Below are 18,228 nucleotides of genomic sequence, written 5' to 3'. Positions count from 1 at the left end.
GTTTACGAGCGCGAGCGCGTTCGCGGCCTCAATATCTATGCAACATCTTTACGGGATGATTTTTGTGAGTGGCGCGCAAAGGCCGTTCGTTTGTGGGTACAGCTAATATACGTAGCGGCAGTGTATCTTTGCGGCTGCGGCGGCGGCCTCTGTGATCGAACGAGTCGAGAATTTCGCACGCGCGAGATCCGAATGGCGGGGCTGGGATCACATATATTTTTATCTGTCTCCTTTGAGTTTCGAGTTATTTATTTTTTGAGTGCCTCTGGCCGAGTTAATAGGCGACTTTGATGAGTTTATTGACTGAAAATATGGACGTATTTCCGATTACTCATCTCCTCGATGAAACGCACATCCGCCGTTTTTATGGCATATCATTCAAATTTATTGACTTGGCTTATCAAAACCAGTGGTCTGAAAAATACTTTATTTTAGTCGTGAAAGAATCTGTAGTCAATTTAATTTTTTGCGATTCGTTACGAGCATTCTGTATTCTAAGTAGAACAAAAAAAGACGTAATACCTTTATTGTCCGAGCAGAATGTGGGTCATACCTTTTTATTCGTGGACCTGAAAGTAACGCAACTTGAAACTCAAATAAATTCACATAAAAATTGTGTTTCGAGCCCCAAAAAGCTTGTGCATATGCAATAGTTGGACAGAATTAGAGACTTTCGATATGCATCAAATAGATTTGCTCTCTAGAATTTTCGAGTAATGCGTAGGTCTATTATTGACGAGAGTGACGTAGCCACTCGTGCATTTTTCTCTGCAATGACGAAACAGATTTTTATTTTTGACGCTGCGTAGTAGACCTTACGTTTATCATATACTCCACTTCAATAGAGTACTGATTCACCAAGCAGGCGCGAGCCTTAAAAAGTCCAAGTGATACTCTAGCGTACACTCGGACGAGAATTTAGCTACGAGCCACACGAGGCCTTCGAGAGAGATAATGCTGCTTCAGCACGCTTCTGAAAATTTAGTTTCCTTGTGTTTTTGAGAAAGTTCATTGGCTCAGCATTACACACACACTTTATTTGTTTGAATCTTTGACCGAATTTACGAAAATAGATGAAAAAATTTTGTTTGGTAAGCCGAGCTCACGGTAAATTTGGGCGTTGATAAAAATACGCAGACGAGGAATTCTTGCATAACTCGCAAAGTTTATTCGCCAATTTAATCCCACCTCTCGAATCGGGTTTATCCGAGATGATTCCCCGCAACGAAATTCTTTCATCTATCATTCCGACGATTCCAACGCTGAGCGCTATATAGCTAATAAAGCAGCATATTTACAATCGCATAAACAGCCCATTAAAGTTAAGCGAACGAGCGATTATCCATACACCCGTAGCTGTAGCCTCCTTTGCGCTTCTCCGCATCTATACTATTATCATTGAAGACGCAGCAAACTCCGTAGATGTACTTCCACAGCTGGCTTCTATCTCTCTCTCAAAGCGAACCCGAGCCAGCTAGCCCAATATCTTTGTAATATCGTATCTATACTATATATCGCTTCTAGCCAATAATCCTCCCTCTCACCGAAATTGCCCCTCTCTATATAGCCCTGGCCCTTCCAACACGCTTGCGTCGAATGTTACAACAGAGCCCGCAATCTATACCTTATGTTATATTATTATACGTAATTATAACGTCCACACACGACGACGCACAATATTTGTATCTCTCTGAATCTCTCACACACACACACCACCACCTTTTTTCTTTTTCAAGTCTGTTGTATAGAAAAAAAAGAGAATTAAGTATAAAGCAATTCAGTATAAATAAAAAAAGAGTCTTGCTCTCCTCGCTTGTAAGCGTCAGGGCTATCCCGCGCAGCCAGGTGTCCCGAACTGACGGCGCTCGCGCGTCATTGTGTTTATCTCGGCAGGTCACAACATGTCGGGCGTCGACGGGAACAGCACCGAGGGCGAGTCGGCCTGCGGCCGGGGGCCCGCGCAGACCGGGCCCGGCTGCTACCGCAGCTACGAGCACTACGGGCCCTCTAAGCACCGGCGCAGCAACTCATCCTGCTTCCCGAACCTGCAGAACGACCTGTCCAACACGCCCGACAGCCCGAACCGCCGGCTCCTCGACTTCGCCCAGAACATATCCAGCAACCAGGCCGACAACTACTACGACCAGGTGCCCGCCCAGCAGCTCAACCAGTCCATCACCACGCCCAGCGTGAGTTTTCATACCACTGATTATACGTTACATCTAGACCCACGCCTAACTTTCTCCCAATATTTTCTCTTTCGTTGATCTCTGTGTTTTCGTTCGTTACATACGCATCGAGCTCCGTCGACCTGCGAGAGCACCTGTGATATACACGTTACGTTGTAGCCCGATTTTATGAAGCGTGTTGCACGTTCTTTCTTTTCCTCATCGCTCGCGGGCCGGCGTCTCACTCTCGGCGGCTCTGCGATGATGGATCGGTTTTTCCGAGCGCAACTGCGGAGGCGGCTCCGATGCGGCGCGCTGAACGGACGGATTTTCGTAGCTTCAATTCTCTCCGAGTCTGAGAGAATTCCATTTGGACAAATATAATTGAACTGCAACTCAATTAACTACGTGACTCTTCTTTCTCGAATCTTGAGCTGCGCAGCGCGAATAAATTTCCGGAATTATTCAGCGCCCGCTTGTTTGCACACGTGACGAAATTAGATTCTGATTAAATTCCGTCGTTCGTGTTACAAGAGAACTCGCGCGGCGCGAGAATGATTTCGTGCCCTCGAGGGCGATTAGCATACGTACGCTGCTTCCATTTGGCGAGTTTCGCGCGGAGTTTTTGGAATTTCAAAGACAACAAGGGCGCTTTCGGAAAAATGAGCTAACCGAGTATGTAATACGCGGCGAGAAGTTTTAATTAACGTCCGATTCAGGCCGCGCTCGAGCGCCCGATCCGTTACTACTCGGAACTACCGACGGAGCTGCAATTTAGTTGCTGAGCGAAGTTTCTGCCTCGCGCAAAGTTCAATCGCGGCTGCTGCGCGGCGCGCGGCGATACGCGCTGTGTATAGTATCTATAGGCACATGTGTATACGTGTGTCCTTAGCCGAAAAACTTTTGGAGGTTCTTGATTTTCGAGCCGAACTTCGCGTTCGTGTGTGCGTGTGTATCGACGAAAAGATTATCTCTCGTCGGCGCGTAGGAGAACTTTCCCGGGCATTAGGCGAAATTGCAGCCGTTTATCAGGCGGAGCAGGGGAGGAAGAAAAATGCGGGGTTCAACACGTTCGAGCATCGTTCGCTTTTTCGCCTTTAAATGCAATTTACAATCTGCCCTCTCTCTCGGCAGCTACGATATCCAAATTAGGACGCGTCGGCGGATTGAACTTTCGAAGATTATACGCGATTTTGCGCGCATCCAAGAGAATTGACGTGATTTATCGAGTTTTTAGTCTCGTTACTCCGAAGACGGACTTTCGTTTCGATCTCAGCCGTACGTTATATATAGTTTAATGAATGCATATCCTGCGCGCGGGGGTGGTAAATCATTGCTCGCGCGAGCGTGAGGCAGAAACGAGCGCAAAGTGGAAACGCTTCGTCTTATCGTTATTGTTCTCTTTGTGTTTTTCCCGCTCCCTGCATCACGGATTTTTATATTATACATGGACTCATTTTCAAATGTGATTTTTTTTTCTTTTTTTAACCCTCATACTTTAATGCAACCACAATTCATTAAGGAGTTTCACTCATTATGTCAGCACAAGGTCCGCGCACCCGTTTCTTTGTAACGGTATATGGATAAAATAACTGCGATCGTGAGCGTGAAAAACGATGATTTTTCGAAGAATCATCGAGAGCCAAAAGTTACAGTGCGTTTCTCCAAACTCTTGAAAAGCTCTCTCTTTCCCTCATCTCGAGCTTTTTACACTTGGAAGTATATAGAACGTATAAATCATACGCTGTGATGAATTTTCCAAAAATTCGTGCCAGTAGTATAAGCCCGCTCGAGTATAATGTGGAACGAAGTAGTAAATTCTATACGTAACGTCACTCGCGTCGCTTGATCAGCGGCGTATGCCCGAGTGCAGAGCGCCGAAATTAACATGTAAAGACGAGCTTCGACCTTCATTTCTAACATGCATTATTAAACTATGTAAATTGTAAAATACTCCGCTGAGCCAGCTGAGGAGCGAGAGAGAGAGGGAGAGAAAGGGAGAGAGAGAGAGAGAGAAAAAAAAACTTGGCACGTACTGGTCAGTGGGCACAAAGAAATGCCTCGACGACGGGAATGGCAAAAAGTTTGGCTAACGCCGGTAAAGGGTATAACTAGTTTCTGACGGTAATAAAAATACTTCACCGCGTGCGCGCGACGACAAAAAATCACTCCTTCCGCAGCAGCACAAGTATTTGCTGACCAGGCGGGACGCGAAAAAAAGGAATAAGTGAATCCCACTTTACTCGCGTGTTTACACCCTTATACGCAGTTCCACGCTCATCTTTTTCAGTTATAATTTTCTCTCGCGCGTCTTTAACAAAAAACCCCAATTATATATTGTCCAGAAATCAGATAACGTATTAACGATATAAGAATAAGGCGCGTCGCGATTGAAGAAACACTAACACGCACGCACACACGCACATAAAGGTACACTTTTCAGGCTGGCGAAGGTGCGAGGAAACCTCGCGGTGGCATCCTCAAAGTCTCCCAAAAGCGAAACTGAGATGTGCGCGTCGCTCTGTGTGAGAGAAAAGAGACCAAAGATGGCATCTGACGATGATCCAACGAGACAGAGACTATATATATATATCTGTATATCATAGGGTGCAAACGAATGCAATGCAAATTGATGCACGGTGTTGGTTTATAGTAGCAAAGACTGAGATATCCGTATATCACGTATAATAGAGAGAGGGAGAGAGAGAGAGAGAAAGAGAGACGAGTGCAGGACATTCGTCTCATAGATAATATGCGTTATTTTCGTACACCCGAAGACAAAGAGAAAGAGAGACTAGCCGTTGTGTTCTGTATACGAGGATTAAGAGACAGAGAATTATGTATATAAGTGTCCTTGTGAGGCCGAGAGATGAAGGTACGTTGACTTGTGATAAATTAGAAGCACTACGAGGGTCTGGCGCGTCGCGCTCATTATGCGTACACCATCTGGAAGGTTTCTCTGATACGCGTTTACGCGCCCTTGCAGGACGCCGGGAAAAAGTTCAGCAGCAGCCGTGGGTCGCTCGCCATTTTGAATTTTAATATTTTGGCATCCGATTCCAAACCAATGACCTACAAAGCTCGCGGATTGATTTCTCGGAAAATTAAACGAGTAGGCGCATTTATATAACGCGCAGTTAGCATAACAACGATACTGCATCGCTGTACGACTTCCCAGCTCCCGTTTGCCGCATCGATTCGCGCTAAAAGCTCGAATTTATTTTTATGCATTCTGTACCGTCGAATGAATTTCATAAACGCAAGTAGGTCGTTAATTCTCAATATTCCGTTATTGTTCAGTCCTGCAGGGGTGAAAGACGCCGTATTCCAACGACAAAATTCAATCTCGCAAGACCCTCGCGCGTGCGGCAGAAACTAATACTTATACGTAGAAGCTCTAATAAGCGAATGAAACGCCAAAATGCATATAATACGATAAACGAGCTTCTCGGCTTCAGCTGTACGCTGCATGCGGTACGTATCTCCCAGGCCGAATAACGCGAGCCCTGAAAAAAGTCTGAAACCCACGCAACATCCCAAATTTTTCACTCTCGAGACCTAAATAAACGCCTCTCGCACTCTTTGCAATTTGTCGCCGCACTCGCGAACTCGTACTACGCCAAAAATATATATACCTATACGGTGCAGTACACAGCCCAAGAGAGAAAGAGCCGTATGCATACATCCGAGCAATTTGCGCGACAGTTTGTTTATAGACTCACTGACGGCCCAGCGGCGCACGTATTTGCATCTTCGCCGGCATATAGAGCAGCACCGTTTTTTATTGTCTTGCGCGCATACCTGCAGTCCATATTCCCCTCCGCCTCGGCGCTTGTATAACTCACTCCAGATTCCCCCACGCGCAGTGATACGCCGCTTTTTCTCCGCCTCATCCCTCCGTACCCTTATATCCCCGCTTGTTGTGTTATGTGTGCGCGCGTCAGAGAGTCTAGTCCATATACAGAGGACGACACGGGAATGCGATTTTTATTTCGTAGCTCTTCTCTCCTGACTGTGTGAGTACCTACAGCTACGTGAGCTGCCGGGGGGAAAAAAGCTACGGGGCAGATGCTACGGTCGCACAGGGCTCTCATTTGCGCGAAAAAGTGCATGGAAACGTGACGGCAATTGATTCCGGGATCGGAACGAAAAAGAGAGCGCGCTTTGATTAAAATCCATTTGTATGACTACCGCGCGCTTTTATTTGACGTCGAATGGCTTCTCTCTCGCACGTTCTCGAAAGAGTCTTTTGTAAAAAAGGAGCTCGACTTGATGAGATATACGTCGCTCGTATAAGCCTCGTATAATGCGAAATTGCTACCAAAGTTCAAGTAGTCCAGCCCCGCGAATATTCCAGGCACTTTTTCCCGCCCGTCAAAGCAGCCGTAAGCGACCTTTTCACGTTGAATTTGAATTTCAGTTCTGACCTCTTACCTTGCAGGGGCGGAAATCCATACTCGACGAAGATCTCTAAAGCCGAGAGAAAGAGAAAGAGAGCGAGAGCGAGAAAGGCAAATGGAATAAAGAGAGCGAAAGAGACAAAGCGAGGCTAATAGCCGGGCGCAAGAGTGCCGTATAGCTGCGAGAGGGAGTGACATAGGACGGTGAGGATAAGGGACGTATATTACGCAGAGAGCAACGCTTTATCCCACTTACGTAATACACACGTACACACTCACTCACACTCAAAATCCAGCGCAGCCCCGGCTGAGAGACGGACGCGGGACGGACACGAGACGCAGCAAGAAGTGTGTGCTCGCGAATTATACATGCGCGAAGAAAAATAAGAGAGAGAGAGAGAAAGACAATGCTGTTCAACGTGCGTTTGGAGAAGCGAGGAAAAGTTATTGGGACGCGCGAAGGCAAGAGCGACCAAGTGGAAAATTGACCCCGGACAGCTCGAATAGAGAGAGAGAGAGAGAGAGAGAGAGAGAGAGAGAGAGAGAGAGAGAGAGAGATCGAAGTTCGGCTGCGAGAGGAGGACCGAGCGAGGAAAAAGTGAGACGACTCGGCTATACCACGCTCTCCCTCTCTCTCTCTCTCTCACTCTCTCACTCTCTCTCGAACTTTATCTATATAATACGCGTATAAATAGTACTTACATATTCATACATTCCCTGGTGGTTACTACCACTTCTGCTTCTTCTTCTACTTCTTCTGCTTCTTCTTCTTCTTTATAATATCGTGTTTACCTTCGAAAGTGGATTTGCACCCGTGACTCGCATACTATGTACACGCGCGGCGTATAGTAGCAGAGTGCAATCCATCGAGAAAGCGAGAGGACCAAGTTTTTTTTTTGCGAGTGCGAGTTTTACCTATACCTGCATACTTCACGGACGGTGTCTATGAACCCTCGTCGAGCAACTCGCGCTCGGATCCGAAACGAAAACCTCGATAATTATTCTGTAAACCGGTGTATCCTTGATTTTCCCGCGCTCGACTTGTTGTACTGTATTTATCCGGAAATAGTAAGTATCTCGCTTCTGTTACGCGCAACACAATAGACAACGAAAGCTCTCTCCCACGAAATGTTCAAAAACCGAACCGCGCGCGGTTATCAAAATATTGCAATAACGATCTTCTCGAGAGTTTCGCCTCCGCTCGAGTGCATTTGTGTTCGCGAGAGAAAGCTCGCTTTCAGCGCGAAGCCCCGAGAGAAAGAGAGGGGGAGAATTTTTTTTGTTAAACAATGCTCAAGCTTCGTTAATATTGTTATGACGGCTGTTTATCGAGCCGAGCGAATAAAAGCAACTATGTACACCAGCTCCGGCTTCTCGTTAGCTGCAGTTCGCCGAAGTGTACTGCGCGCAAAAACGACGCGCGGAAAAAGTTAATCGACGAGCTGACTTTCGCGACGCCTGATGCTTTTTCTCTCCCTCTCCGCGCGCACGCCTATATAGTTTGTATGAGTCTGCATCGCCTCTCGCGCACGAAAAACTTCAGGGCTTTTATGTTATTGCCGCCGAGGAAGAAAAAAACAGAGCGAGTAGCGCGCGTTCGCTAGTTTGTGTCTGACCGTTCACGATAGTCTGATTAAGTGATTATTATATACTAGTGTTATTATTATTATTATTACTATTGCTATACCTACTACGATGTGAAGTGTACTATCTATGCATATATATATTGTGAATAAGATGTGTGATGTAATGAGTTTTGATTTATGTGAAGAGTCGCCGAGGTGTCACTTTTGAAAGCAAGAAATAATTTAGCAGCCAATGTTGCCTTTGACGAAGTACATTCTCTGTTTGGATACTCATAACAATATATATATATATATATATATATATATATATATATATATATATATATATATATATATATATATATATATATATATATATATATATATATATATATATATACGAATTTTTTAGACAAGCGTTGCATACACCACGAGCGAAATTTTTAGACGAAAAATAGTTCAACGAAAAAACAAAAAAGAATTGTGAATTACGATAAATCTTCTCGCCTACTACGTTGTACCCATAGACGCATTACACACGACAGAATAACACGAAAGCTCATATGCGCGCCGCCTTTGAAAAAATTAACGAAACTTCAGTCTAACTATTACTTTAACTATCCGCGGAGAAAAAGAGAAAAGCTCTATAGCAATAAGTTTTGTCAATACTGTAACAACTCAAAATACACGGGGTCTTTTGCCTCGCCTAAGCTAAATATACGAGAGATGAATAAAATGAAAAACCGCAAGAACATATACCGAAGCAATGTTATAATTAATGTACAACACGTTGGCTCTTTTTAAGTGAATAAAGTGACTGGGTTGAAAAGGAAAATCGTCAATGTTGTGTTTTTCCCCCCTACATACACTTGCTACCTACCGCCACACGCTCCTGGCTTACTCTCATCTCTTCTCTCCCCCCAGACTAAAAGATAAAGAAATTTTCTTTATGAATTTTCCCGGAGCGCTCGCAAGAGAGCTGTTCCTTACGCCTCTCCTCTTCCGCGTCCCACTCCTCTCCTCTCGGCCGAAGAATTCCGCACACGGAGCCTCGAGTCGCATTGCGGCTCGGCCGAGGAAAAGTCAACGAGTTGCGGTAAAATATTTTCCGTTCTCTTTATTTTCGTACAAGCGCTCGCGCAGCGCGACTCTCTATACACATACACACCGGTCGTTAGAACAGTTACACTCGACGGCGCGCGCGCCCTCAAAGGAGCAGCTATCTTATACGCGAGTGACGCGCGCCTTCAAATCCGATGTCAGCTCGCGAAGATTGCGTAATTTTTCTTTCTCGATGTATGATTTTTTTTCCATTTCCGGTTGACTTATTTTCGGACCAAGTTTACGCACGCGTCACGGTTCACAGTAGTAGTTTAGAGAAACGCACTTGACTTTACAATATGTAAATGATATTGTTGTACTTTGCAGGTTTTCAAAGTTGTATTATAGTTCATTCCCATCAATGTAAATAGAGACGATTCATAAAGTCATCGATTAACGCCTTATCTCATTACATGTTACAACATATTACATCATGGTATAATGATCTTATATTTTTGTTGATTAATCTTTGTGTGCATTGACTTGTGGATTAATAACTTGACTAAGGAGATATTGCAGTAAAATTTTATGCTCATCGTAAGAGAATTCCGATGAAAGAATTCATGATCCGATATTTAATGTGGTATTTCCTTACACACGGATGAATAAAATCGCTGTTATTTTGTGGCATGTGGACTAACTGTAACGATAAAACTCGATAAAGAAAAAAATGACAGAACGGCGATTTTGTGGTATCTAAGCAAGCGAATGGCTGTGTTCTAACCCTAATGATTACAGGCATAATGTGTATAACATTTGTAGGAAGAGGACAAAAAAGATAGAAGAAAAGGCAAGCAGGATTCCGAGAAATTCGAGAAAGTCGATGAATTTCCTAGCGAATTCGAGTGTTGCTTTTGTACTACAAAGGTATTTACATACAATAACCTACTTTAAATAATTTGAGCAATCTGTTACTTTATATACATACCTGTGTAAATACTTTTTGAATATATATATCTATATTATACGCATATCTTTTCTATATACATATCAAGACGATTCTGAACACTGAAGTTGTATATTATTACCCGTGATCGATGTTGTAAATCACCAGTTTTAATATTTTCAGTCTACCTTGTTATACTTTTCGCTTTGAATTTATCTTCATTTGTCGTTCAACGATGTAACTGTTAATTTTTTGCAAATTCAAATTTCAATGAGATTTTTTTCGTATATTTGTTCTTTGACTACGGAATGATTGTACACTTTTGTTCGTGCTGCTGGACAATTATTTCTTTTCTCGTTTTTTTCTAGTTGTCGATTTATTTTTTACGTTCGCACAATAATCAGCAAAAAACGTAAGTTCCTAGATGTATCAGTCAAATTATTTATTGGTTATTTTCTTTATCCTTTATATATATACTCTATTAGTTGATCTTTTGGAAGATAATTATTTATCACGAGCTGGCATGTGTCGGTGGTGTAGAGAGTAGTATACTGTTGTGAATAACACATTACCCTAACGATACTGACATCATGTGTGTGTTTGCATAGATTACACACGGAGCCACCCTGTGTGTCGTTGATATTTGCACATCAAAGCCAGGCGTATGCATTGTCAATTAAAAAATTACTCTTATATGTGTGTTGAAGGACTGGTATTATATTTTTTTGTTGATGTTGTTGTTGTTGTATTACATGGGTGTGCCTATTTGAACTTGTAAGCATATTTCTCTATTATTCCTAATTCATAATACTAATTATTATTATTATTATTATTATTATTACATTTAAGAAGTTATACCGATATAGAACTTGTTACGCAGAAAGAGAGTTTTTACGCATTGTTGTCGAGTTATATACCTATTTGTCTAGAGAAACTTAATTTTGAAAATCGTATGATATTGAGCTAGAAACTAGAATTAGAAAGTAAAAGTTATCTTACCAATTACGTTCGCGGAGTGTCACATGCGGAATCGGAAGGTCAATATTAAATATTGCCATAGCTGGATCCATTTCGTATAACGCATAGTATGTGCTATGTGCCTGTTACGACAATATTTATTCGCCTCCGAATCCAAGATTCATAGCTCCGCCGCGACTCGGTCGATCCATTGTTACGAGACTGCCGCTAATATCCATACATAGAGCATAATTCCTTAGCAGAAAAATAACATAGAGAAGAATTGCCCGTGAGTAGAAAGTAAAGACGAGCTTTAATACTATTGATCAGTCGTAGCTTCCAGAGACTCGTTCGTAGACTACTCTCGTTTTGCTCGTCGCTCTTTAACTCTCGAGCGACGTATAAGAGCCAAAGGCAAGGCAAAAAGAAAGAAAGATAGAGCCTCGGCGAGCAGCCAGTGTAAAGAACGTCCGCTGCTTTCAGGAGTACAAAGAGTACAGGGACGCGGAGGACATCATGCCGCTGGCTACGAGCGACTTCAAGAGCACAGTCTGCCAAGAGCTGAAGTCGCTGCGCGGCGAGAGCAGCTTCGACCAGTCGACCATATTCAGCGAGATGCAGCAGCTCCAGCTGATGCAGCAGCAGTTTCAGCAGCACCAGCAGCACCAGTACCAACAGCAGCAGCTGCAACTGCAGCACCAGCAGCCGCTCATGATCGCGGCGCCGCCTCAGCAGCAACAGCAGCAGCAGCCGACTCAGCAACAGCAGCAACAACAGCAGACGCCCGTCGACAGCAAGAACTACAACGAGAGAGGCAGCGTCGACAGTTCGGATACGTACGCCAGCTGTCAAACGCACCCCTTCTACTCGGAGGTAGGTCGCGCCAGTAGATAATCCCGAGTTTGGTCGGACGCGCGACGCTTACTCGGAATTTCGCACCGGCTCTGAATTATGCAGGGGAAACGTCGCGTCGTTGAAATTACGCTGAAAATTTCAGCTTTATTTTCCGGGTGTCGTCTCCGGGAATCACGAGACCGCGGCGTCTAGAGTAAACATTAGCTCGCGGTAACTTTAGCGGCCACTTGTGTGTAACTTTGCGAGTTCCGCTTATGCATGTACAGGTAACCGGAGCATCTGCGCACGCGTCCCCACATGCATAATAAACAAAATACATATCCGCGCACAGTGTAACAAAATTAATTCGTGCCCCGACGACACACAAAGACTTCCGCGCGTTGGAGGTGTTTTATTCAACGCCGCTCTAGCCGACTGCGCCAGTTTCCAAGTTCTCTATATCACACGTGTATGTACATCGTTACTCTCTCTTTCACCCTCTTGAGTGGCGCAACAGCGACACTTTACGAGAGAGAGAGAGAGAGAGAGAGAGAGAGAGAGAGAGAGAGAGAGAGCGCAGAGCTAAGCCCGCGAATCGACCCACGTACGTGCGTGGATGCATAATGAAAGCCAGCAGTCATGGTTACGTAATGCACGCGCTCCTTTTTAATCTGCGCAGAACGACCTGACGGAGGAGGCGGACAGCAACTTGTACGTGAACCCGCTGGAAGGGAGCGCGGACAAGGGCCGGACCTCGAGCAGCGTGAAGAAGTCGGCTTCGGGCGAGATAGCCCACGTGGCGCTGAACGTCTCGCCGAGCGCCGAGTCCCTCAAGGAAATTAACACGCCCGCCAAGGCCACCGGTAAAGCCAACGCCAACGAGGCGATACCGAAGCACAGGAAGTCCCGCATTCAACAGGTGAGAGAGAAAGAGAGAAAGGGAGAAAAAGTTCGCGAGGATGACGGGACAGCCTTGTGTTATCGATTGCGTGTGTGTGTTGAAACGATCTGAAAAAAAAAACAGAGCCGCTCTCTTCAAATATATTAGTGCGAGCTGAGGGATAATTAATTCCGGCAGAATCTCAACGAAGTGCAGTAGCGGTTTAGCTAATTTCATGGGAGCGCGTCGTTATGCATGGCGTAATGAAGAGGCGATCTTGATAAAGTTAAGCTGCTGTTTTTTAATTAAACCCGAGTGTTCATACCGACTTTTCCTCCGTCGAAGGTTTAATGAAACGGTGTTTTTTTTTTCTCACCGGGAGAGGCGAAGAAGATCCAGACGTTTCAAAGTTCGAGAGTAGGGCAGGAGAGTAGGATCGTGTACAATTTAAAAACGTCGGCGGGAAAGGAAAGTTTTTAATAGATCGCCTTATGATGGAAACCAATTCCGAGCGGATACGCCGGGAGAAATTTCCGAACTTTCGCGCATCGGGTGTGCGGTCGGATTAAGTTACGCGCTTTGCGTAATTGCGGAAGGTGCCGATGAATGATCCTGATATTGACCGGTTTTTTTTTTAGCCAATCCAAAAGTCGAGCGCCATTAAAATACGTTTGTACAAGTTTTCCAGGTTGAAATATTCACAATTGTGGATTAAGATGCGTAAGTCCACTTTACCTCGGAACCCGCCTTGCCCCTTTTTGCTTGTCGACCCTATACCTTCTCATCCTCTGTACAGCCATATGCTCAGATGTCTTCTCCGTGTTTTATTCGCACACACGTACATATCTCGAATTCAATAACATGGGTTCCATCACTCTTAAACTATATCATCACTCTCGATGTATTTTTTTGGTCGCCAGGGAAGTGCGGGAGCTGTAAATAAACTCTGTGTATCTTATGCGTTACATAGAAGTGTAAATATTACGTGGAAAACGAAAAAAAGAATTCAGCAACGTATTAAAAGACGTCGTCTGCGTTTCAGAGCGTGGTGCGGCCGCGCGCCCAGTTCATAACGAGCGGCACGGACTCGTCGGGCTCGTCGACGATTCGGGAGGACCTGGCCGGCAGCAAGGAGGACAACAACAACCAGCAGCAGTACCTCTGCACGAGCAGCGGCAGCAGCAGCAGCATCGGCGTCGGCCTGCAGAACGTCGGGAGCGGCAGTGGTGGCAGCGGGGGTGGCGGCGGCGGCGGCAGCGGCTGCGGCAACACAGGAGGAGGCGGTGGTCTGCGGGGCGGACGCGCCTCGCACTTCGCGCCCGTCAACAGTCTAGCCTCGGCGACGCGCATCATAAACCACCATCTCTTCGGGACGATCGCTAGTTCCAAGCACAACACCGGTAATTCATAGCAGCATTGCCAAGTAAGCCGCAAACGCGCTGCCTTCTTCTTCTTTCATTATTTTTTATTTCCACTATTTGAGAGAAAAATAATGACGTCTCGCGTACGTAGTTGCATATTACGCATTGACTATCGTCTGTTATACACACGATACGATATTTATTGATATTTATACATATATTATTACTATAACTATTAACATGCTGTCACTATTGTAAATAAAGAAAAGAGCGAGAGCGAGAGAGATGATTGTTGAGAGAATGCTCGCGCTCGCGCGCACCCACTGCAACAAACGAACACGATCATGAGTGAGGATTCACGATCGAGTGACTGATGCGGATTGTTGTTGAACATGTTGATGTGAGATATTTATTATTACGACTATGATCTTTATGCGATGTGAGTATTATTACGATCGGCCGGACGATCGAGCTATATATGGACACGGACATATAACTACAAATATTCTGAACTATATTCGTGTATGCGTGTCCTCGTGACAGTGAGAGAATGACCTTATTTATACATGCTATATGCGCGCGGCATGACAGTACAAAGCACTTCGAGTATAAAAGTGATTTGATCGATGAACGATGATAGCAATAAAGTTCTGCGTTTTAAGCAGAGAAAATCTATTATCGTGTTCACTTTTCTATGAATTTACACAACCCTTGAGATAAAGTTTGCAGTGTATACACTTGTTATTTTCGTTTTCGTTGTTTTCGACTTTTTTTCTATTTTTTTTTCTTCAGTGTTGTATACTTGAAGTTTGTATTTTTCTGCGTTTTTATTTATTTATTTTTTTGTATTGAAACGAGCTTTTTAACAATCGTAGGTGGGTGTCTGTGTTGGCGGCGTTGAGCACAATAATAATAATCGTGTTGCATAAAAAAAGGAAAGATGGACCCGTGTGCCTCGGACGGACAATCTGAAACGAAATTCAGACACTTACGATAGCGCACACCATTATATGCTTCATTAGCTGCAGCTTTAACCGTCACAAGTCACACGACCTGCAGGACACTTTCAAATTGAGTCATCACCGTCATTTGCTTTCTTCCAGGCACCAAAAAAATTAATATTGTGTTAAATATCAGATGCATGTACGAAAGAGTCGAACAAGCCTGACCTTAATGGTGGTTTATCGAATTATGACACGATTGCCACGTCGCTCAAATTTCTCTCAAGATGTAATTAATCTTTCTGTCTGTTTCTCTTCGATGAAAGTAAGTTCGAGCTTTCCAAGGCCCAGACATGTCTTGTGGATGGCATAACTCTGTAATAACTAACCGTTCTTTCTGTTGGTGTTTTTTGTCGTTGTTGATAATCGTTCTTTTGTTGAGAAAAAAACTGCTTCGCTAGACTCAGTGTTGAAAAATGATGATAAATAACGAAGAGAAGAAGAATTAAAGAGACGAAATTTTTAGAGTCAGCGAGAATTCCCCTCGCTTCCTTTGTCAATAAAGAGAGAGAGAAAAAAAGGAGAGAGAAAGTCAGCCAATCGATTTGCTAGCATTAAGGTCCTGCGATAGAGGAGGAGCTGAGAATTGCCGCAGTTCTCCGTCACGCTTCATCGACCACACACGACTCCAACTCAAAAAAGCATTAATCAGAATTGCACTATGCGCGGGTGATCGCTTCTATTTAGTGCCGAGTCAAAATTTCTCCTTCCCCGTCGACCGTCCGAACTCTGCGCGCTTTGCTCTCGCGGACGTCTCACGATTCGATTCGACGACTTTGATTTTATTAAAAATAACAGAAATTTTAATCTCCGACTCGTAAAGATGTGGCGCGTGTTCATAAGAGCGAGACGTCGGCCGAGAGCGAAGCAGGAAATCAGAATCGTGCGGCGAATAGGAGAGAAACTTTAACTCGAAAAGAGCCAATCTTGCGCAATCTCACAAGCCAAAAAAAAGAGAGAAAGAGAGAGAGAGAGAGAGAGAGAGAGAGAGAGAGAGAGAGAGAGAGAAAACAAATTTCTGGAGTCTGCCCGTGAGTGAGCGAGGGAAAGAAAGTTAGAGTCTCATATGCCATGTGTGCCTGCTGAACATTTTTCAGGAAAGACCGCCGGAAGTAAGCTATCACTGTCCGCCGACTCGATAGACAGCGAAGCAACGCCGTTCATAGAAAGGCAGAACCGCATTTCGAAATCTATATTAAAGAAGTCCGAAAGCAGCAATAACTATTATAGCAATGCCGGTGGTGACTCGGACACCGAGAAGCTCATTGCCTCTGACAATACGTCCTGCACTACAGCCATGTGCGACAACGACGGCGGGCTTACACTGATGGGCGACGCATTCCCGAATGTCTACGGTACGCGCGCTATCTCAACCACGCACAGCAACATCACCCCCTCTTACCACCACCATCACCACCACTACCACCCAACGCACTAACTCGATATCAAGCATTTTCCAAAAGATCGACCATTTCAGTGGCTTAGATGTGCCCCCCGTCTCCGCCATCTTCCAGTAGCATCGCAATAACATCACCAACATTCGATCTGATATGTCTCATTTTGCTTGTAGTCACCCTCGGGGTGTATAACTGCGATAGCGACGATTTTTCTCGCAGAGGATCGTAAAAAAATAGCTGATAAATCTTATACTCGTGCGCTCTTTCTCTGCCGGAAAAATCCCCGCTCACCCGTTGTTATATCGTTATTAAAAACGCGAACAACGAGTCACCGGAGAAGTGGCGATATCGAGCTCGTGTCATGAAAAAAGCATCGTTGAAAGATTCGCGAAAAAATTACACTTTCGAGCGCATAATCGTTATTCTCCTCGTCGCCCGCGCGCTCGCGAGTTTAATAAAGCTCGAGGGCGCTTCAATCGAGTTTCGAGTATAAGAGGATTTCATTGTTACGCTCCAGAAGCGCCGCTCACAAAAAATAAACTCGACGTTCGATTTTCCTCGCGCGCGAAATCACCACTTTTCCGATACTTTTCCCGCCCCCCCCCCCCTTCTCACCAACACACATCAGCTGCGCGAGAGTTAGGCCATGATACATATGTATATACTTTGAATTGGACATTAATCCCAGGCTATATATTGTGCCCCCATACATGTGCCGACAGATCCGAGCGAGGACAAAAGTTTCATATCCAAGTTACCGATGTCACTGTTCGGTGACGCGATGGAAGGTATATGGACACGATCATTATTCCGTAAAGTTTCCTATGATTATGTAATAATATTACTATATACGACATGATGAAACACACGCATAATTATATTTTTCGTTATCTCGTCGTGCACTCGGTGGTAAGCGAACGCTGGTCCTCCTTCGATTGCGCCTTATCGCGCCAGCATCGACACCTCGCGCGGGTAATTTTAGTGGCTTACGAAATCGCGTGACCAGCTACGAGAAACACATCTTTTACATCTCATCAGCGGCCGACGGGGTGTCAAATATTTACAAGCCAGCCGACGATGGTAAGCGTAATTACCACCGGGTGTACGCGGCTTCTGTATATTGTTTTTGTTTCTGTTGGTACATAATATATTATATCGTTTCGTCTCTGTGACGATTTTTCCGTTGATTAGCTCGCTTCTTTTGTTCGAATACGAACCGACAGGCCTACACACACACAATCACTAGATTTGTTATCTCGTATTTTAATACGTACGAATTGTGCTCCTTTTGACATTAATTGAATGGGCTTTTACATGATAGATCTGGTATCACACAGTGTTTAAAGTAGTTCGAGGGAGTATCTATCAGTATGTCATGCGCCGTAGAGCTGCTTGTATTTTTACTAATGACGATAGTCGTTATGTGCCTTCCTTGTTCTGACACCCATGTGAAATAGTATATTATTTCAACCATCGAAGAGCTATCATTTTTATAGAGAGAGAGAGAGAGAGAGAGAGAGAGAGAGAGAGAGAGAGAGAGAGAGAGAGAGAGAGAGAGAGAAGCAGACACTGAAACCAATTCGAGGCTGTCTTTGAATCGGCTGAAATTGATTTAGCTCGATATCGAAATGCTTTCAGAGCCGCATGGACGCGTGCATGGCGCGCCGAGTTTGGTTTA

At 44.6% G+C, this 18,228-nt stretch overlaps 1 protein-coding gene across 15 annotated transcripts in view; it reads left to right on the top strand.

The window, feature by feature from the left end:
* LOC100123278 (potassium voltage-gated channel protein Shab) overlaps positions 1-18,228 on the top strand; it is a 54,763-nt gene that overhangs the window by 28,284 nt on the left and 8,251 nt on the right. For 7 of the 15 annotated variants that reach the window (XM_031928563.1, XM_031928564.1, XM_031928565.1 and 4 more), the window contains 7 exons: positions 1,894-2,189; positions 9,997-10,101; positions 11,561-11,950; positions 12,591-12,830; positions 13,834-14,191; positions 16,251-16,508; positions 17,273-17,338. In XM_031928563.1, coding sequence (XP_031784423.1) covers positions 1,894-2,189; positions 9,997-10,101; positions 11,561-11,950; positions 12,591-12,830; positions 13,834-14,191; positions 16,251-16,508; positions 17,273-17,338 — 1,713 coding nt within the window. Of the gene's footprint in view, positions 1-1,893; positions 2,190-9,996; positions 10,102-11,560; positions 11,951-12,590; positions 12,831-13,429; positions 13,512-13,833; positions 16,099-16,250; positions 16,509-17,272; positions 17,339-18,228 lie in introns of those variants that run through there. The other 8 variants (XM_031928570.1, XM_031928568.2, XM_031928567.1 and 5 more) reach the window with 8 other exon arrangements.

The sequence above is a fragment of the Nasonia vitripennis genome, chromosome 4 (genome assembly GCF_009193385.2).
Source record: "Nasonia vitripennis strain AsymCx chromosome 4, Nvit_psr_1.1, whole genome shotgun sequence".
Lineage (NCBI taxonomy): Eukaryota > Metazoa > Arthropoda > Insecta > Hymenoptera > Pteromalidae > Nasonia > Nasonia vitripennis.
The sequence above is the reverse complement of the archived record's forward strand: the minus strand, read 5'-3'. Positions and strand labels throughout refer to the sequence as shown.